This window comes from Cavia porcellus, unplaced genomic scaffold (genome assembly GCF_034190915.1).
Source record: "Cavia porcellus strain 051 isolate PalLab524CR breed Dunkin Hartley unplaced genomic scaffold, mCavPor4.1 scaffold_3, whole genome shotgun sequence".
Taxonomy (NCBI): Eukaryota; Metazoa; Chordata; class Mammalia; order Rodentia; family Caviidae; genus Cavia; species Cavia porcellus.
The window spans coordinates 82,181,266-82,203,005 of NW_026947486.1; the positions used below are offsets into that span (position 1 = coordinate 82,181,266).

At 37.6% G+C, this 21,740-nt stretch overlaps 1 protein-coding gene and 1 long non-coding RNA gene across 10 annotated transcripts; one reads left to right on the forward strand and one right to left on the reverse strand.

Annotated features, from left to right (window-relative positions):
* Positions 1-478: 478 nt before the first annotated feature.
* On the forward strand, positions 479-18,093 carry Mcts1 (MCTS1 re-initiation and release factor). Of its 9 annotated transcripts, XM_063246352.1 has the most exons (8): positions 563-713; positions 3,010-3,221; positions 9,853-10,005; positions 10,655-10,752; positions 14,126-14,259; positions 16,928-16,995; positions 17,143-17,231; positions 17,891-18,093. In XM_063246352.1, exons 3-8 carry the CDS (start codon positions 9,971-9,973, stop codon positions 17,935-17,937), a joined length of 471 nt encoding a protein of 156 aa, XP_063102422.1. In that variant the 5' UTR covers positions 563-713; positions 3,010-3,221; positions 9,853-9,970; the 3' UTR covers positions 17,938-18,093. The 9 variants fall into 9 exon arrangements, with proteins under 9 accessions (XP_063102421.1, XP_063102418.1, XP_063102420.1 ...); XM_063246348.1 differs by lacking the exon at positions 3,010-3,221 and having other exon boundaries at positions 517-713; positions 9,795-10,005; XM_063246350.1 differs by lacking the exon at positions 3,010-3,221 and having other exon boundaries at positions 522-713.
* LOC134475498 (uncharacterized) lies at positions 3,858-9,072 on the reverse strand. The gene is made up of 3 exons (XR_010046641.1): positions 8,933-9,072; positions 8,141-8,215; positions 3,858-4,241 (listed from the first exon to the last, which is right to left on the reverse strand). It is a non-coding gene; the product is annotated as an uncharacterized LOC134475498 (long non-coding RNA).
* Positions 18,094-21,740: the final 3,647 nt, after the last annotated feature.

The window sequence follows — 21,740 nt, forward strand, 5'->3', positions numbered from 1 at the left end:
CATCTGCTTGGCATCTGGTGAGACACTTCCTGCTGGGCAATAATGCGTCAGAGGGTGTCACATGGTGCGACACAGCAAGCTTGGTAACCCAGGTCTCTCTTCCTCCTCTCATAGTCACGGGAAGGCTCCACTCTCATAACCTCATCTAATTCTAATTTTGATTGAAAGGCCCCACATTCAAAGTCTACCATCATATATGACTGTGGGGAATTTCTAGTACATAAAATTTGGAGGACACATTTATTTATTTAAAAGTTTTTTGTGGTTGAAGGAGAACACATTTAAACCATAACAGGGTGTGCCCTCTAAAATTCATGTGTTGGAAACTTAATCTCCAAAGTCATATGTTGATGGTATGTGGAGGTGTGGCCTTCTGGGGAGGCTATTAGGATTAGATAAGGTCATCAGGGAGAAGCACCCCATGTGGCATTAGTAGCTTTATAGGAGGAGGCAGAGAGACCCAAATTAGCAAGCTTGTTCTGAGTCATCATGTGATGCCTCCTGCCATGTCATGACACGGCAGGGAGGCCCTCATCAGATGTCAGCAACAGGGAGCCAGCCTCAGAGTTGATACTGGAGTTCCCAGCTTTTCGAATTGCAAGCCAGATAAGCTCTTAGTCATTATAAGTTACCTGAGCTCAGGTTTTGTTACATTTACAGAAAATGGATGAAGACAGCAAGACGGGATTCATCAGAGGTCGGGGTTTTGCTAAGTGAGTATATGAAAGTGAAGGGAGGAAAGGGAATTGAGGCTGCATGGAATAGAGTGTTTATGATGACTGACCAGGGAAGGCAAGCAGACTTAAGGGGGAAGTGAGGAGGTGAGAGGGGGGCACAGGGAGCTGTTGGTAATGTCAGTGGATTGGATTTGAGTAGGAGACGGGGGATTGTTGAAGTCAACATACTTCAGGGAGTGAGCAATAAAGAAAAGAGGGGTGGGCCAGGGATTTAGCTCAGTGTCACAAGCACCTGCCTGGTAAGCATGAAGTTGTGAGTTCCATCCCTGGTACAAAAAAAAAGAAAAAGACCCCCGGTGCCACAAAAAAGAAATAAAGAAAAGTAAAGAGGTGCTTGTTTGAGTGGAAATACATAAACTGGGTATGGTGGTGTGCCCCTATCATCCTAGCTAGTAAGGAAGTAGAATCATTTAAATCTGGGAGTTTGAAGTCAAACTGGGAAACCTAGTGAGGTATTGACTCAAAAACAAAACAAAATAAAAACCAGAAACAACCCTGCAAACCCAACCCTACAAAACTAAACAACAATGACAGAATGGGACACATAAGATTATAACCGTTTTCAGATCCTGCTAAAATCAGTCTAGAGGATGACCATGGAAAGAGAGCAGCTGAGATAAGGTAAAGGGTAAGCAAGGTCACTAGCAGAATGGACTTTAAGAACTGAGAGTGACCAGGAATTTAGCTCAGTGGCACAGCCCCTGCCTGGCAAGAACAAGGTCCTGACTTCAACTTTCAGTATCGAAAAACAAAACAAAACAACCCAAAAAACAAACAAACAAAAAGAACTGAGAGAAAAGGAAATTGAGTGGATCGAGTATATGTGTGTGTGTGTGTGTGTGTGTGTGTGTGTGTATACTCAGTATTTATGGTAGAATTAATGTTGGGCGACAGTATCCTAGAGTTATACTTGAGCAAAGAAGGGGAGTAATGTACAAGTCAGTAGATGACAGCAACAGTGAGTGGGCCATGGGAGGAAAATATTTATTGGCACTCAAAGCAAGGGAGTTTGAGGGAGAAGAATGGTCAGAAGTGTTAATAAGGAACAAGGAGGACATGGACCTAATCCTGTGGGACAGTAACCAGCCATCATTTGAAGGGTATGGGGGAAACAGTGACTTCAGGGAAGATCCCAGTTTCTTTTAGAATAAGATGAAGGAAGCACACAGAAAGGAGGCTGAGAATATAGGAAGTTTGTCTAATGATGAAAATGAGTTCCAGAAGATATGGTGGGAAGACTTCAGTAGTTGAGGAAGCATGGAGATGGGTACAGGATGACTTCCTAACTGGATAATCTTGGGCCAAGTTACTTAGCCTCCTTTTCCTTCAGTTTCTTCATGCCTAAAAATGGAAAAATTACTTGGTATGCAGTTTATTAGCCACTCCAATGGAGTGAAAGAACTTTCAGCAGTGCTTGGCTGAGGGTAATAAATGTTAGGCATTATTATTATCTTTTTTGTTGGTTTGGTTTGGGTTTTTTTGGTACAGGGGATCAACCTCACAACCTTGCACTTGCCAGGCAGGTGCTTATGCCACTGAGCTAAATCCCTGATCCTAGATATTATTATTGTCATTATATTTCTGGGTCATTTGAATGCTCTATAATGTGGAAATATTTGTGCATTTCTTTTGAGAAAACTGAGAGGACAGAGCCGGATGTGGTGTTGCATGGTTGTAATCCCAGCACTCAGGAGGCTGAGGCAGGAGAATCATTGGAGTTTAAGACCAGCTTGGGCTACAAAGTGAGTTCAAGGCCAGGCTCAATTGCATAACAAGACTGTCTCAAAAAGACAAAGGGAGAGAGAGAGAGAGAGAGAGACAGAGAGACAGAGAGACAGAGAGACAGAGACAGAAAGAGAGACAGAGAGAGAGAGACAGAGAGACACAGAGAGAGAGTAATTTGATTAAAGTTAATGAAAAGACCCATCCATGGCTGGGATCAATGTTGCAGGTAACGGAATTATAGCTTGGAAGAGGGCTATCTTTTTAATAGTGGGAAAGAATGGCACAGATACAGTGCTAGTATGGTAGTTAGGAAGTAATGTCCAATCTGGAGACTTCTATCTTATCTTTAGAGTGTAAGTTATTTAGAGTTGTCTAGGAGCTGGAATTTTGAGAATGGAGAAGCTTAGACAGTATCACTGGGATGAATAAATGAGGGAGTTAAAATCGTGACAGGAATCCCCAAATGAATTTAAGGTCCACTTGAGGTCGGTAATCATGAATTCAGAGTGGTACTAGTCTGTTTAGCTGAGTGATTTTTTTCTTACAGTGCTTAGTAACTCTAAGGATGAGGGAAGAAAGACTGTCAATCACATGCTAGTCTTTGATGAATGAGTAGACAGTGGAGAGGTGAAATCAAGGTGTGGCCAAATGTGAAACTCAGAAGAAGAAGGATGGGGGTATACATGAGAGTGGAGGAAGAGTTGCCTGCAAGTTGCATTTTGGCTGGAAGAAGACACATAACTCACTCTTCACAGCACTGTGAGTGGTGGGTTGGTATAATCTATTTTCAATAGAAAGGGCTGTAAGGGATGCTGCAGCCTTGTGAGGAAATCAGGGCAAATTCCCCATGATGAATAATGTGATCATTATGTACTGCACACATGGGCTAATAAAAAACAGTGAGTGGCTATCCAAGGATGAATTTCAGGGTAGTCAGAGTTTATTAATCATCAAATGGTGTTCCAGGAGGCATAGCCGAGTCCCTAGAAGTAGAGGTACAAGTGGGAATGTCCAGGGAGAAGAAGCACAGAGTAATATGGGAATGTGGCTAGAGGAGGAGGAAGAAGGAAAAAAGAGGAGGGAGAGGGTAGCAGGGGAGGGGAAAAAGAAGAACAACAATATCTTAACTAATACAGTACTGTAAGAGTGGTTTGTATGGATTATCTTGTTTAGTCCTCATAACAACCCCATGAAGTAGAACCTTAATTTTACAGATGAGCAGACCTGAGGTTTAAGTAACTTACCCATGGTCAAATAGTCAAACTATGTGCTTCCATATGTGACAATAACAGAGGAAAGTACACATGTGAGTGAGCTATAGGGTGTGTGGCACATAGCAAGTTTAGATGGTTAGTGTTGAAAGTCCTGATAAATAAGGGGCTCCCTCCTCCCCAAATTTAGCACTGTTCGAGGACTGTAAGTGGGGGCTCAGTTTTGTTGACATTCCTTATACTGCTGCTAGGCACAGGAGGATCCAGGCAACTGGAAGAGCCAGTGCACTCTCTCACCTGTGCTCTGCAGAGTGATCCATGGTGGTAGTGGAGAACTGGTGTGATTCATAGGTTTGTTTTGTTCTAATAAGGGGATATAAAGCCTGGCTGTAGCTTCCTCTAAAGTGTAAGGCTGAGAGGCAGTTTGCAGGAAATGTGAGCCTACCGGAAAACTTCACAGGCTGTAGATCCTAGGAGATGTGAGGCCCAGCAGGGGTCTGGCAGTGGTCCAATTTTTTTTCTTGACATGAAAGCAGCTTCTCTGGTGTTCAAAGCTGTGGCCTAGCTCCTAAAAAAGGACACTCTAAATGTATTGGGTGCCATGCCTAGTGCTTAAGAAGTTTATGAAAAAGAAAAGAGCACCTTTCTGTAAACTTCCCTGGAAGGTATTTTAGAGCCTTGTATTAAAACGAGCCTATAAACCAGGCATGCTGGTGAATGCCTATAATCCCAGCAGTTGGGAGGCTGAGTCAGGAGGATTGTTCCAAATTCGAGACTGACTGGGACTACAAAGTGAGCTCAAGGCTAGCCTGAACTGCAGAGTGAGACCCTGTCTCTCAAACACAGAGAACAAACAAATAAAAGAACCAAATAAACAATGAACCCATAAATCAGGCATGGTGGTACACATCTGTAATCCCAGCACTCGGGAAGCTGAGGCAGGAGGATTGCTGTGAGTTTGAAGCCAGCCTGGGCTACAAAGTGAGTTCAAGGCCAGTCTGAACCACATAGTGAAACTCTGTCTAAAAAAAAAAAAAAAAAGAACCTATAAAAACACTTTCAGAATCCCAAGCTGACAAACAGAATTGTTAAACATTAAATGTTTATTATAGCCAGGTTATTTATTTCAGTTAAATGTTTGGTGGATGTGAGATTTCTGTGTCCTGTGCTACATGTGTATTCAAGACCATCATGAAATAGGCTGCCCAGAACATTATGCACAAATTATAGGACAGAGAGCATGTATGTCTAAAACAAGAGTCCTTTATAAATATTTATTACACAAATAAATGAAGTTCATTTTAAATTTTTGAGGAAGTTTATTTTCAGGTATTCGTTTTATGACATAAAGGTTTTTTTTCAGGTATTCATTTTATGACATAAAGGGTTTTTTTTTTAATAGTAATGATGTATTTGAAAGCAAATTCTTTCTTAGGAGCAAACCCTCAAACATAACCTTGGGTAAACAGAATTGATTTCGTAAGGATAGCATTTACAACTCAGTATCAGGTAGGCGTGCTGGCACAGGCCTATAATTCTAGCACTCTGGGAGACTGAGGCAGGAAGATCACCACAAGTTTGAGGCTAGCCTGGACTACAAAGTAAGTTCAAGGTTGGCCAGAACTGCATAGTGAAATCCTGTCCAAGATTTCTTATAATTTAGAGTATGTATAATTTTGTTTGAATTTTGGCGAATTCAACTCAGGGATTGGCACATACTAGGCAAACATCAGTGAGTTACAACCCTAGATATGTATGATTTTTATAGAATTAAAAGGCTTTGCTTTTAGCACTACACATTTTCAGCATACTTTTGAGTAAATCTAAAATTAGTAGGCTTGTCAAATTAAAATTTTAAGAAATTAGGAAGTCCATCCAGCTGGGTGTGGTGGTGTATGCCTGCAATCCCAGCATTTGGGAGGCTGAGGCAGGAGGATTGCTGTGAGTTCAAGGCTAATTTAGGCTATATAAGTGAGTCTAAGGCTAGCCTGAACCATATATAGTGATACCTTGTTTCAAAAAATGAAATGAAATAAAAGTCCATCCAGGTTTTATTAATTTCTGGGTCTATAATATTAATTTTTATTTACTAGTGAACTATATATTTATTATGCATCATATTACCATATACAAACAGTCCCAAAATTACGACAGTTCAACTTCAGAATTTTTTGACTTTATAGTATGAAAACAATGCACATTCAGTATAAATTATACTTTAAATTTTGATTTTTCCTCCAGGCTAGTGATATTTGGTATAGTGTTCCCTCACTAACCTGGGCTGTGGCAGCAGTGAGCTGTAGCTTCATCAGCCATAGGATCATGAGAGGAAACAACTGATACTCCACTATGCTCTCGGTTGCTAAGCTATGATGTTAGGTGTATTGAATGCACTTTCAATTTAATATTTGCAATTTATGGAGGGTTTATGGTTATAATCCCATTGCAGGCTGTGTAAGATTTAATGAAAATTATCTATTTTTGGTCAACTCAAAGTACTTAATAATAGCTATTTATTGCCATTATAATGTATGTGTTGTTAAATGGCCGGATCCCAGAGAGATGAAAGAGTTGCCAGGAAAGCAAGGATGTTTGGCAAGAAGCATAACAGCTTGGGGTCTATGCATCATTTTTTTGTGCTTTCAGTTTTGCATGTTCATAAATTCAGTCTTCTAAATGTCCCAGAGGTGACTGATGCTGGGCATGTGGATTCATGCTAAGGATGCTCACATGAGACCAATAATATAAATGAGGATGCTGATTTATTTATTTATTTGACAAGGTCTCACTGTGTAGTGCAGGATAGCCTTGAGTTCATTATGCAGCCCAGGCTGGTCTCGAACTCATGGTGATTCTCCTGCCTCATCTTCCAACTCCACCATATTCAATACCAGTGTATTAATTTATGAAGACAAACATTATTTTTTACACCAATTTGATGTGAAAATAGTAAATTCTTTCTCTGAGGTGAGATCTTTGTAGGAAGCAAAATTATAATCTGAAAATTACATGCCTCATGTGGTGACGCACATCTGTAAGTACAGCGCTCAGGAGGCTGAGGCAGGAGGATCACTGTGAATTCCAGGCAACCCTGGGTTACACAGTGAGTCCAAGATCAGCCTAAACTACAGTGAGATCATGTCTCAAAAAAAAAAAAAAAGATTATTGACACCATAGAATCAAAACAAGGTAAAATAGTTGGAACAATGTAAATGTATACTACCATTTGTTAAGATTGCTCTAATGCAGGGTGCAGTGGTGCAAGCCTGTAATCTCAGCACTTGGGAGGCTGAGGCAGGAAGACCGCTGAGTCTGAGGCCAGCCTGGCTACAAAGTGAATTCAAGGCCACTCCAAAACCATATAGGGAAGCCCTGCTACAAAAAAAAGAAACAAACAAACAGAAAAAAGATTGCTCTAATGGTCTCTATGCCCCTAATATAGAGTATCTGCTTTCTTTTTTTTTTTTTTTTTGTCTTTTTCCTTTTTACTGCCCGCTTGCAAGGCAGGCGCTTATGCTGCTGAGCTAAATCCCCAGCCCCTAGTATCTGCTTTCTGAAAAGATGTATTTTTTTTTACTACCCAATGCTTGTCACCTCTTTAGTGCCTGTTCAGGCTTTAAATTTTTTCTGTGCTTCCTTTGCTGATCAACATCCTCCCTCCTTTTTCCAGAGCTTTTCCACTGAGCTATCCTCAACTCTTTAAAAATTTTTTGAGACTGGTCTTGCTAAGTGGCTAAATTGTTCAGGCTGGGCTCAAAAGCTGTGCACCACTACTCCTGGCTTGATTGGCATATTAATTTTATACTAGCCCTCTTTTTAGTTTTTTTTAAAGGCAGGGTCTCACTATGTAGTTCAGACTGGCCTTGAACTTGAGGCAATCTTCCTGTCTCAGCTTCCTGAGTGCTGGGATTATTGCTCTGTCCCTCTTCTTAAAAATTAAATGAATATCTCAGGTCTGGTAGTACATGCCTGTAATCTCAGCACACCGGGACATTGAAGCAGCTGTATGCAAGTGTGAGTCCAGCTAGAAATTGTAGCGAGGCTCTGTCTCCAAAAAATAAAATAAAAATTAAAAATTTTTTTAAAGATCTGGGGATATATATTAGTGTGAAAAATTTACATAAGTAAAACGTGTTTCTTCAGCTGTTATCCTTTCAGAGTATGTTAGAAAGTTAGAGGACACTTTTAGCTTTCAAGGGAATTACTTCTGATTTATAGGTCAACTTATAAGTACCAGGGCAGGCAGAGGACTGCAACTAGTGATTTTTACTTATTAATTCTATGGGGGCACCAGTTAACAAAGAGGATACTCAATTAAATTTAGATAGCGACTATATATTTTTGGTGAAATATGCCTAAAATATTGATAAGGTATATTAACACTACAAATGTATTAAACAGTTTATGTGAAATTCAGTTTTAACTGGAGTCTTGTATTTTCACTTTTGCTAAAACTGAAAACCTTACCAGTACACTTTAACATGAAGCTATGAGGATTGCCTGGGTTCATGCTGGTCGGTAATCAGCAATCTATTCGGTTGCCTAGACAGGACACAAAAACATTCTCACCCCACAATTTAGATAAACAAGTAGCATCTAAGCATGGAATAATCTTGACCCTTTGAGGAATCCGTAACTGACGTAACTACCATACCCACTGCTACGATTGATTCCCCACTTCCTCCATTCTTCTCTTTCTGCAACTAGATAGAATTGCACTATCACTTCTTCCTTTTCAAGTCCCGCCTTTCAGGCGGCCCCCAATGGAGAGAAATCTGTCACCCCAAAGGAACCGGCAAAAACGCCTACGTGGAGTTTACAGGAGCGGAAGTAGTCAGATTTCACTCCGAGCCGTAAAGCGCGGCCGGTGTTCTCACCTTCCGGATTACGACAACAGCTCAGACTGTCAGTGCCGGCCTTCCTCGTGTAAGGGGGATCTGCCGGACCTTTGCTAATTCAATTTCTTTCCCATTCCGGGCCCTTCCCTATCGTCGCCCCCTTCACCTTGGATCATGTTCAAGAAGTAAGGACATTGCTGTGGACTCCACGGCTGCTCACAAAGGCGGTGGGGATGAGGGTGGGGAAGAGGGCGAGAGCAACGATCCTCTTTCTCTCTCCCCCGCCCCTGCCATCCTGACTCCCTAAGGTTTTCTATAGTACTGTGCTGTCACTTGCAACTTGCAACACTTCTTTAAGCTTTCCATCCGTAATCCTCGATCGGATTTTGGTCCCTCTACTTCCATTTTTCCGTCTCCTTACCTCTTTTCTTTTGCCCCCTCCCGCAATTCTTTTTTCACTCCTAGGGTTCTACCAATCACATCCTTGCTGTGTGATTTAGGGGCATATCCTCTTGAGCTGAGAGGAGAGCCCTGCACTCGCTGCCATATGTTTATTAGTTATGAACTGAATAAGGGAAGGCTTGACTTCCTGGGTCATGGGAGTGAAGGAGTCTGGGTGACAGGAAGCAAGCGGCCTGTCATGCCTATTGCCTAGTAGCCAGGTTAACCTTGTCTCGAAAATAACGCGATTACCCCGTAGGCTATTCATTGTAAGGAAGACAAAATTCTCTGGGATCCTACATAGTGGGTTTGCCTTCCAGATTTGGTAGACGCAAAAAGCAAAGGGGAAAGGAACATGGGCAAAGGAAGGTGGGTTTTGTGCATGAATTTTTGAACAAAAATATATAGGTATCTTAGAAATCTACATCATCATCATCACATTTTAAAACAGACTCGGCAGGTTAGATAGCCTAACGGGCCAGTTTTTTTGTTGTGCTTGGATTGGTCCTTTTGATGCATGAAGATTTTTTTTTTCAAAAACACATTATTGGTGGAAGTCTCTTTCTTTGAGTAAGATTCTTTGGGAAAGGCATTTTCTGGTTCATTACAGATAATAATGCAAACTGTTTCTCATCCCTCCTCCAGTTTTTTTTTTTTTTTTTTTTTTGTGTGTGTGTGTGTGGTTCTGGGATCGTATTTTAATATGGTATTAAAATGTTTGTTCTGTACCTACCAGAATAAAAGGGAATTGGTACTTTAAAAAACATTTATTTCATAATTATTTTATAAGCATCTAAGTACTTACTTGGGAACGGATGATTAACCAGAACATTATCCTTCAGGTACTCTGATACTTCTGTTTAGCAATGCCTTTTTTTTTCTTGCAAAATCACTTGGCAGATTTGATGAAAAAGAAAATGTGTCCAACTGCATCCAGTTGAAAACCTCAGTTATTAAGGGTATTAAGAATCAATTGATAGAGCAATTTCCAGGTATTGAACCATGGCTTAATCAAATCATGCCTAAGAAAGATCCTGTCAAAATAGTCCGATGGTAAGTCTTTGTTTTTTCTCTATGTAATGCTTCGAGTAGCTGAATAGTAAATGATTAGGTTGTGCTCATTTCAGATATGTAGAATTATTTTTGCATTAACTATTTATAGATTAATGATAAATATTTTTATACCCATGAAAAATGTAGCTGTAGATATTGATTATGATAGAGTTAAAAGAGTTTTTTTAATTTTTTCTGCTGAAGTTAATTGTTTTCATTTGAAGTTGTATTTATTTCAGTTCTATATGGAATTACTTAATAATGGAATTAAAGTGGTAAAAATGTGAAATAAAATTGGTTGTAGCAGGTCATGTTTTTCCTTTTTCTTTACTTGACTGATATGATTGGAAAACCAATGTAAACAATGTTTTTGGCGAGGATCTTTTCTGAAATTTGAAAAATTACTATCCTGGGCCAGGGATATAGTTCAATTACACAGCACCTGCCTGGCAAGCGTGAGATCATGAGTTCAATTCCTGGTACCAAAAAAAAAAAAAAAAAAAAAAAAAAAAAAAACCACCAGAATCTCAAAAAATTACTATCCTTGTGTATGCATGTTTCATGTTGTAAATTTTAAAGGATGTTTCATTTACATTTATTTTTGAAAGAAAATTTCTAACTTGGTACTTTTGTGAAATTTGTCTTACAGCCATGAACATATAGAAATCCTTACAGTAAATGGAGAATTACTATTTTTTAGACAAAGAGAAGGGCCTTTTTATCCAACTCTAAGGTTACTTCACAAATGTAAGTCTTGTTAGAAATGTGCATTTGAGAGTACAGAAAGACAAAAGGAGTTGAAAGTGACTTCTGACAACTAATTTGTTATTTATTAGTATTAGGTAGTAAATATTAGTCAATGCCCATTTTGTGGTAAGTTTAAAAATGCAAATCATCTCATAACCCAAGAAAAAAAATTCACTCAACAAATATTTATTGGACTTGCTATGTGTCAGGCACTGAGCTAGGTACAGAGATATAACTGTAAGGAAAGACAGATATGCTCCCTGTGCTTATGAAGCTACTAGTCTAGTTTGGAAAATAGACAAGAATTAGTTCATTATATGATATGTATTCATAAACTGTGATAGGGGCTGTGCACATTTTCATCATTTAAATCTGTATCTAGATATGCCCAGTGAAGATAATTCTATGAATAGGAAAGCATTGGCTTAATTCGAGAATCTCACTTATCACTAGTTGAGTGTCATGGTCAGATGTTATAAAAACAAATAATATTTATTTCATACCCACATTTGCAGGTTATTAGACTACATATATTAGAAAAGAAAATCCAAGGAAGCTATAATTCGAGTGCACAAGACATTTTCAAATGGGAAATAAAATTTTTGCTTTTCAGTCTGTATTCTAGCCAAAAGACAGAAGAGGAAAGGAGGTGTCTATTGGTGGTGGTGATGGTAGTGGTGACTGAATGAATTTGGCTTTATTTTGTCTTTTGAGACAGGGTCTCACTATGTAGTTCAGGCTGGCCTTGGGCTGGATTTGTAGCCCAGGCTGTTCTTGAATTTGCAAACAATTCTCCTGCCTCAGGCTCCCAAGTGCTGGGATTGCAGGAGTGCACCACCACGCCCAGCTATGAATTTGGCCTTTTGCTAAGAGGAAATAAATTGTGAATTATGGTCAGGAGCAGTAAACCTCTAAGGCAAGTCTTTGAAGAGGTGAAACATTTTAATATTTACCAAGGGAATAATTACATGCATTTGATTAAATATTGATTTTTATCAGGTTAAAATACTGAAAGAAATTGAATCGATACAATAGCAAAAAGGTTTTATAAAAGAAGTTTCTTAGGACTATTTAGGAAATTCAAATGTTATTTTGGCTATGAAATGTTATTGTAGCGATTTTGTTAAATTATTAGGCATGATGTTATTATTGTGGTTTTAGGAGAATGGTTTTATTGTTGGAAGAGATTTGCTTATTTATGGTGAAGCATTATGTCTGAACTTACTTTAAAATGCCAGATGAAAAAAGTGTATGTCTATAAATAGAGATTGAAATAAGAGAATTTTAAGTTTGGGGCCAGCCTTGGCTATAGTGAGATGCTGTCTGAACAAATAGGGGGAGGGAAGGAGGGAAGGACGGGGAGAAAGAGAGGTGCAAAGGGCTAATGAACAATTATTACATTTAGGTAGATATGTGGATATTTCCTGGATGTTGAATGAACTGTTCTTCCAGCTTTTCTATAAGTTGAGCATTGTCATGATAAATTTTGGGGAAAGAATCATTGTGTTTAATGATACTTTGTCAGGGATTGACCCTTTAGAACATTTTAGCTATTGTAATGCAAAAAGCAAGATAATGTGATTTAAAACATGAACTTGGTTTTAGGCAGACCTATATTCAATTCTTAGTGCATGTCATTTTTGGCCAATTACTTAACCTCTTTAAACTCTGCTTTTTTATCTTTAAAATATGAACACTATAGTTGTGTATCTCCTCAGGGTTGTGAAGATTAAATGATATAGTGCACGTAATGTACTTAACACAATGCCTGGACATAGGAGGTATTCAGTATATGGCAGCCTTGATAATGATGTAATAATTGTTCAGTCAGTGTTCACTGCTACTTAAAATCATCATAATTATGATCACAATCATCATCAAGAGGCAGATACTAATGCGGATGAAGACCCAGAAAAAAAATTATGCCTTATGAATAGTAGATGCATTCCTTTAGGTTCCTTTTCTTGGTAAATTGTTTAATTTGGAGCTCTTTGAAGAATTTGTGGTCTTTTGACTTACCTTTCTACTAGTAAGAGGACTAGTGGTAAGGCATTAAAAAAGTAAATATTTTACTTGTTATTATCATTGTAGAGATTCTTTGAAAAGCTTAAAAGGTTTTTTCCCTTAGTCATTGTTTGAAATCCTTCTTTAGTTGTTTGATTATAAATTATTAGTAGACACAAGCATGCATTTTAAAAAAGATTACAAAAGGAATATATGCACATTTTGAAAACAAATATATAGCTAATTAATAAGAATTAATTATTGTTAATGTATTGATGTACTTACATCCAAATATTTCCTGTGTGATGCGTGTAAACACCTTTTTTTCCCCCAGTGCTAGGGACTGAATCCAGGGCCTTCATACTGAGCTACATCCCCAGACATTTTTATTTTGAGACAGAGTTTGCTAAGTTGCTCAGGTGGGACTTGCACTTGTAGTCCTTTTGCCTCAGCCTCTCAAAGTGCTGGGACTAGAGGTATGCACTGCCATACCTAGCTTTTTATTTTGTGGGGAGAGAGGATGCTAGGGATAAAGCCAAGGGCCTTTTAGATGCTTCTGAACTCCACTTCTGAGCAACACTTCTGGCCCCTTTTCTCCTTTTTAAATTGGGCTCACTGTTTCAGAGTTTCTCCTTTTATTAATATCTTGCACTGGTAGGATACGATTGTTATAAATGATAAACCAGTCTTATACCTTATTAATGAAAGTCTGTAGTTTACATTAGGGTTCACTCTTGTATAGTTCTGTGGGTTTTGCCAAACACAAAATGTTTGTGTATCACTGTTAGGGTATCATTCAGCATAATTTTATTGATGTAAATGTGCTCTACCTAGTTACTGTTCTTCTCTTCCCCAACCTCTAGTAATCACTAATCTTTTATTTTTAATTTTAATTTTTTAAAAATCCATTTTATTCAAACATAAAAAGAAAGAAAAAAAGAAGAAAAAAATCTACAAATAGAACTTTAAAGCACATCAATCGGGATAACAATAGTTCACACATCGTACATTGTCAGTTTTCTTTTATTCTGCTTTGTTCACTAAACATTGTATCATGAACATTTCTCAGGGAATCATGCATTCTCCAGAAGCATGGTTTTGTTATAGACTTGCATAATACTTTTTGTGTACATACTTGTTTTATAAGTCTTCTAGCAGTATGTGAGGATGCCAGTGTTCCTAGATGTGCTAGCACTGGGAATTAATTTTCTTAAAATATTTACCAATTTTATTGGCAAAGTTAGTGTTTTAGGTTTATTTTGCATCTGTCAGAAAGTAATGTAATTGGATGAAAATATTTGTTCATGTCCTTTACTTTTTTGTTGCATCTTAAGTCTTGTTAATTTATGTAATTTTTTTTCTCTTGTAGATCCTTTTATCCTGCCACATCAGCAGGTTGATAAAGGAGCCATCAAATTTGTACTCAGTGGAGCAAATATCATGTGTCCTGGCTTAACTTCTCCAGGAGCCAAGCTTTATCCTGCTGCAGCAGATACCATTGTTGTATCCTTCCTCAGTTCTAACTGCTGAAAAAAATGTATTGATTATATTCTTGTCATTATTGGAAGATCCAGGAGCACCTTAGATGTACTCCATACCTTCCTGGTTACATTTGAAGAAACAGGAAGTAGCTTAAAATTTATTTATACTAAATTATGTTTTATCTTGATTGTTTCATAGGATTTAAATAAAACAAGTTACAAGATGGCCATGGTGGTGCATGCCTATAATCCCAGCCATTCTGGAGGTGGAGGAAAAAAGATGGCAAATTCAAGACCAGCCTGACCAATTTGATAAGACCTTGTCTTAAAATAAAATACAGAGGATTAAAGATGGAGCTCAGTGGTAGGGTACTTGCCTAACATGCACAAAACACTGAGTTCAATCCCTTATACTGAAAAAAAAGAAAAGAAAGAAATTATAGTTATTAAAGAGCCCAAACTGCATTGCAGACCAGTAAAAAGACCTTTTGTTATTGGACCTGGGACACCATGTGAAACACTTGATTACTAATAGAAAGGCTACAGGTGATATGGTTGGCTCAGTTTTTTTGGACATCAGTTTGCCATTTTAATTTGATTCACTCAGATACCATGGAGTAGAAACGCTCAAAAAGGAAAAGAATGTATGCAGCGGGTATAGTTTTTCTTTTCTCAAGCCACAGTTTTGTATCAGGAGTGAGAAATATTGGCAATATCCAACTTTTATTTTAAAAATTATTATTTTTTGGATACTGCTGGAGGTTAAACTCAGGGCCTTGCATATGCTAGGCAAATGCTCTATCACAGCTATATTGCTAGTCTGTTTTATGTTTTTATTTTGAGATAGGGTTTTGCTAAGTTGCCCAGGCTGATCTTGAAGTGATCCTTCTGCATTAGTCTCCTGAGTAGCTGGGATTACAGGTGTGTAGCACTGAACCTGATCTGAAAAGTTTTTTTTTTTTTTTTCCTGGCAGTAGGGATAGAACCCAGGGCATCATATACTAAGCATGCACTCTACAATTAAACTATATTCCTATACCTTAAAGTGGTTTTTTTAGGGTTTCTCTTTGTTGTCTGAAAGAGAAATCTCAGCATCCTGAATAGTATTTTTTGATTTGTTTTTGCCATTCTGGGGACCCAATCCAGAAGTACTCTATCACTAAGCTACACCTTAGGCCCCCTTTTTGTTTCTTCTTTTTTTAATCTCCCCTTTTTAAAAAATTTGAATAGGATCTTGATTAATTTTCTAGTCTGGCCTTGAATTTGGGATTTTCCTTTCTTAGTCTACCAAGTAACTGGGATTATAGGTGTGTACTACCTCATGTGGCCCTAAATCGTTTTTAAGGATCTGTTCAACTCATGTAGCTGGATAATTCTGCACTATTTCTATTTCTGCAGTACTAATTCAGATATATTATGGATTAAGTATGTTTTGTGCACTAGTCCACAGAGGAAGCCTTGCTCTCCAGTGGTCATTTGCCTCAGGTTGAGGAAAGGCGTGGGGAAATCACTATGGAGTAAGAGTACCCCTGGAGTGGGTTTAAGAGTATGTCTTATGCTCAAAAGCAGGCTATCCTCTGTTGTGGCAGTTATAGCTCAGGGGGAGAGTAAGTTGTGTGTTTACATTTTAGGAACAGCTTATGTTGATATTAATACAAGTCACATAATAGGTGTTCATATATTTCTGAAAAATGGATGGATAAATTGAAAGCCAGTAGAGAAAAGTATTCTGTGAGGACAGTCTACTTTTTTAGCTTTATGGTTTCTTTAAGTGCTGATTGATGTTTTGTTTTGGGCTTTCCCGTAAACAGAACTTTTCCTAGTACCTAGACTTTTTTTTTTAGTTGAGTTTTCCTATGTTGCCCAGCCAGTCTTTAACTCCTGTGCTCAAGCCGTGCTCTTGCCTCAGCCTTCTGAGTAGCTTGGATCATAGAAGGTATATGTTACCACACCTGGAAACTTCTAAAAAATAATGCATATTTTGATCTGGGCTTAGTGTTGCACACCTGAAATCACCACATTCAGAAGACAGAGTCAGTAGGATCATGAGTTCAGGCCCATCCTGGGCTACATAGTCACTTCAAAGACAACCTGGACTACATAGTGAAATCCTCAAAAAATGGATTTTTAATATTTTGAAATAATTTTATAGTTTTCAGGAAATTGCAAAAAATAGCATAGAGAGTTCTTGTGTACCCTTGATCCTTTAAAAATACATATTGCAGTGTTCAGCATCCCAGAAGCTCCAAAGGACAACCAAGTCTATTTGGGGTTGAAACTTACATAGGGCATTCAAAATAGAATGGGAATATAATTATGATTTTAATCTATCCTTTACATAAAGATACCAGTCAGTGATCAAAACAGAAAGAATTGATACTTATTTCACCTTTCAGTGTTTATGTTCAAGAAATTGTGTCTTTTTCTATGATGTATTCTGTTTTTTGTTGGTATGAGGTTGTAGTATTAACATTGAAACTTGAAACCAAAATGATTATTAGATTTCATTCATGTAACATTTATTGTGTAGAGTGTACCCACAGACTCTCTGAGCTCCTCACTCTCAAAAAGTCAAGGTCTAGGGATGACACAGATGGGTTCAAAGTGACCAACAGGTTACATGTTCATTAGAAACCCTCTTCCCAAGACATTTTGTGAGATACGTATTTTTCTTAGCTGTGTATTTTCAGGCAATCATGGCAGAAGGAAAACAGCATGCTCTATGTGTTGGAGTCATGAAGATGTCTGCAGAAGATATGTAAGTCTCACTTTAGGTCCTCTTAGCTTTTACGAGATGAGTAAACAAGCCAGGAAGCATCAGAATTATACTGAAATTTACTGTCAATTCATACCATATCTTATAACTATCTAAGCAAACAGCCTCATTTCTGATTTTTTCTGTTAGGAAGCCATTGAAACCTAGTTTGCCTTCAGGATTGCATTCTTTCTTAAGAACTCTGAAAAGAACTCATTGCCAGGACAGCTGTTTTGTATGTATGTATGTGATACTTTAGCAATTTTTATGTAGTGTTATTTAAATAGAGGGAGAAAACATTTTGCTGCTAGCTTTTAAAGAAGCACTAGTTTTTATTTTAGAACTACACAGAAAGTCTTACTTTCTGATCTAGTGTTATAAGACATGGGGAATATTAGAGAACTACTAAGTATATATTACCAAAATATCAGCAAAATATTTAAAACTTTGGAAACCATTCGACGACCAAAATGACCTCTACAATATTTTTTCAGAGATAATGCAATAGTTTGATATTTGGCTGATCTGGTAATGTCATTCCTCTGCATATGTAAACTCAGTAATTACTGTTAAAATCACTTTAAAACATGAACTAGCCAGGTATGGTGGCACGTACCTGTAATCTCAGCACTTGGGAGAATAGAAGGATCACTCTAAAGTTGGAGGCCAGCCTGGGCTACATAAGGCCAGCCTAAATTACATCATAGTGAGACCCTCCCATCTTAGACAAACCATGAACTAAAACAGCAATTACCTTAATATAGACAATAATAGAAGTGATAGCAATAAATTTTCTACAAGTGGCCCAATAATTATAAAATAAACATGTACTTTGAATTATGTTTACCATGTTTAAACCTATAAAAATACATTTATATGTTCTTTTCCCTTTTCACAGTGAGAAAGTCAACAAAGGAATTGGCATTGAAAATATCCATTATTTAAATGATGGGCTGTGGCACATGAAGACATATAAATGAGCCTCAAAAGGAATGCACTTGGGCTAAATATGGATATTGTGCTATATCTGTGTTTGTATTTGTGACAGCATGAAGATAATGCCTCTGTGGTTATGCTGAATAAATTCTACAGATGCTAGAATCCTGTTTTGAATATTATTATTATTATTTGGTACTAGGAATTGGACTTAGGATCCTGTGCTTGCCAGGCAGGCGCTTTGCCACTGAGCTATATCCCTGGCCCAAAAATTATTTTAATTTGACTTAAACTCAAGTTAAAATTGGGTAGCAAACTTGGACATTAAAAGGTATCTGGTAAGTAACTAAGCAGCAGCATAATGTCCTTTCTTAGGCTAATTAGATAAGCTAAGTTGGTATTAGACTTGTCCATTTATGGTGGAACCCCAGACAATTTGTCTAATTAATAAAGCTGGAAGCTAGCCTGAGAATTGTATCCCATTATCCTAGGGCACCCAACAGTGCCCTCTTTTGTACCTGTGGGATGTGAATTTGTGTGTGTGTGTGTGTGTTTAAACTTCATTATGGAAAGCTCCAAACATATCCAAAAGTGTAGGGAATAGTATACCAGACTTTTTTCTTTTTTTGGTACTGGGAATTGAACTCAGGACTTTGTACTTGCTAGGCAGGCACTGTGCCACTGAGCTGTATCCCTGGCCCTGAACTTTTCTTTGTAATCATCTAGCTTCAATTTATGGCTGTCTTTCATCTATACTTCAATTAACTGTTTCCCATTCCCCAGGTACTTTGAAGCAAATCCCAGACATTTTGTCATTTCATTGTAACTACCTTAATATATATCTTTTAAAAGGCAAGAGATCTTAAAAAAGAAAAACAAAAAAAACTGTATATGGCCACAATAGTGTGATCATACCTGGAAAGTTTAACCTGGTTTGCTTGAATTAGGCACTAGACAAGATCTGTGTATGATTCTGGTTGCTATTTGTCTTTTGAAATTTATAAATTCTCTGTTTATCCTTTAAATTAGATCTCATTTTTTGTTTGATTTTTGGTGCAGTGGATGGAACCCAAGACTTTGTACATGCCAGGACAGTGCTCTACTACTAAACTATATCTCCAGCTCTATTCTTTATTTCTTGGTGGGTGAGGTTTGAAACAGGATCTCACTATGTCATTCAGACTGATATTGAATTCACTATGTAGTCCAGGCTGGCCTCAAACTCAGGACATCCCTCCTGCCTCAGCCTCCTGGGTGCTGGAATTACATGCATATGCCACCACATCCAGCTCCAGCCCTATCCTTAAATTATTTAAAGGAATCTAGTTTTGTCTTGTAAAATTTCTGTATATATTCTGAATTTTGTTGCTGCTCACTGTGAAGTACTTTAGTTTTTAATGCCCCTATATACCCTGTAAACAGGCTTGATCAGATTAAGTTTCAAAGTTTTAAAATTTTTATTTATTTATTTATTTTTAGTTTCAAAGTATCTCCTGTTAAGCAAAATTATAGTAAAAGATGCCCAGAACTTCAGGATTTGGGTTTCCATCATATTCTCCAAAGAATGTTTCTCCTTTTGTGAAGGCCATGAACATACTTTACTAAGAAAGGTAATCTGGGGCTTGAGATTTAGCTCAGCGGCATAAGCGCCTGCCTTGCAAGTATGCGGTTGTGAGTTCGATCCCTGGTACCGATAAAAAAGGAAAAGAAAAAAAAAAAACCAAAAACCAAAAAACAAACCGAAACAAAAAAAAGTAATCTGGGGAAGTTAAAAGATAAATTGTGAACTTACTTAGTGATAAAGGCTTTTTTCCTAATAATCTTGCTATTATTTTAGTATCAGCCATCTTCATTTGATTGTTTACCAATACATGAACTGTGATTTTATTTTTCAGATGGATGCAGACATTTACAAGACTGTGGTGACCTGTATTACAGTTAGAAGTTGGTGAGAAAGGTGAGGGTGGATAGTAAAGAGAGATTGTTTGGCTGTCTGCATTCCAGCTGGGCCTCCCAAGATATAATGTAGGTGAATATAGATGTAGGGCCTGCCCCCAGATTAAGAAATGGCTTCTCATTGACAAACCACATAATACTTGAAGGTTACCTAGTTAGAACACAAGTTTGTTAATTTATAGCAATGAACCCAATCAATTAGTAAACAGAAATTTTCTTGGATAAAAGGAAAGGTAGATAACTGGAGTATAATATTTCATCTGGGCTGGCATAAGACTTGGAGTTTATCCTGGTTTATCATTAATTGGAATGCTTATCTGCCAAAGTCTTGTTTCTTATCCTATAGAGATGCCCTGATATTTTACTTTCTATTTCTTTTAAGTTCTATGTATAATCTTTTTCTTTGGTTTTGACAGTTATATTCTACAATTTATGATACTGCTTTATTACTCATGCTGGGTACATAAAAATGTAATAGTTTATCATCAATGCATTTGGAAATCATGTGTCAGGAGATAAACAGATATTCTTATTTTGTTCCAGCTTATTGGTTTCAGATTCCTATGTCTCCCCATTTGAGTTAGAAGACACCTCAGCTGAGTCTTATATCTCCTTATATTCTTTAAATGAATATGTGTCATGTCAAAAACAAGCTTTAGACATTTATTTTTGTGTTAGTAGGAGCTGAATTGAGTCTTTGCACTGAGTTACATCTCCAGCCCTGTTGTCACTGTTACTGTTTTATATTGAGATAGGTCTTGTTAAATTTATAAATTACTCAGGTCCCACTCAAATTTGTGCTCTTTCTGTCTCAGCCTCTGAGAGTGATTACATGTGTGTACTACAGTGCCTGCCTATTTATTCGTTATTTTTATTATTATTACCATTACTATGCAGTACTGGAGATTGAACCCAGGGTATTTACATGAGCTACATGTTTCCTGTGTTTTTAATCTTTGAGACAGGGTCTTGCTAAATTGCCCAGGCCGGGCTTAAGTTTATGATCCTGGCTGGAGATGTAGCTTAGGGGCACAGTGCCTGCCTGCCTGGAAAGCGTGAGGTTGTGAGTTCAATTCCTGGTATCAAAACAAAATAAAATTTATGATCCTCCTGCCTTAGCCTCTCAATGCTGGGATTACAGGTATGTTCCACCATGTCTGGCTTGTACCTTTATTTTTGATGGTAAGATAATGTTAAGTGACTAAGATTGCATATGAAGCGATGACTGAAAAGGCATATATAAACACAGATTACAGAAGTTAAAACTTTTCATTACCTGGTTTCTGAAATAAGTTATTCTTGTATCTAATCCCTCTTACAAAAATAGAGAACACTTTTTGAATATTCACTATCAGCATCTGTGCTTGTTTTTGTACTGGGCTGAAGTAAACTGACTATGTTGCCTTGGTGATGTGGACTAAATATGAATGTTTCTCACTTCCCCTGGGTCTATGGCCTCAGCTCATCAATTTTAATCAGGGGTTTCACTACATATGCAAGCCTTTTCAGTTTCTAAACATTAGGTCATGCGTGGAAGCCAATTCCAAAGCTTAAACTAGCAGATACATCAGCCCCTTCTCAGTACTAAGCTAGAAGGAAAATTTACACACATGCTTGAGAGAAGGCATACAGAGAAAATCTGTTTTTTTTTTCAGGGAGTGTGTTCATTAAATTTCAAAATTAATTTTGTGTTAAATCAACCTTCAGGCTAGCCATTCTTCTATACTGACTCACTTTTACTCAGCCAAGATCAGTTCAACTCGGTGAGCATTTACTATCTACTAGTGATGTGATATAAAGATGACTAATACGTAAGTACGCCTCTTAAGGAGCTTCTTGGCTAGTGAGTAAAGAAA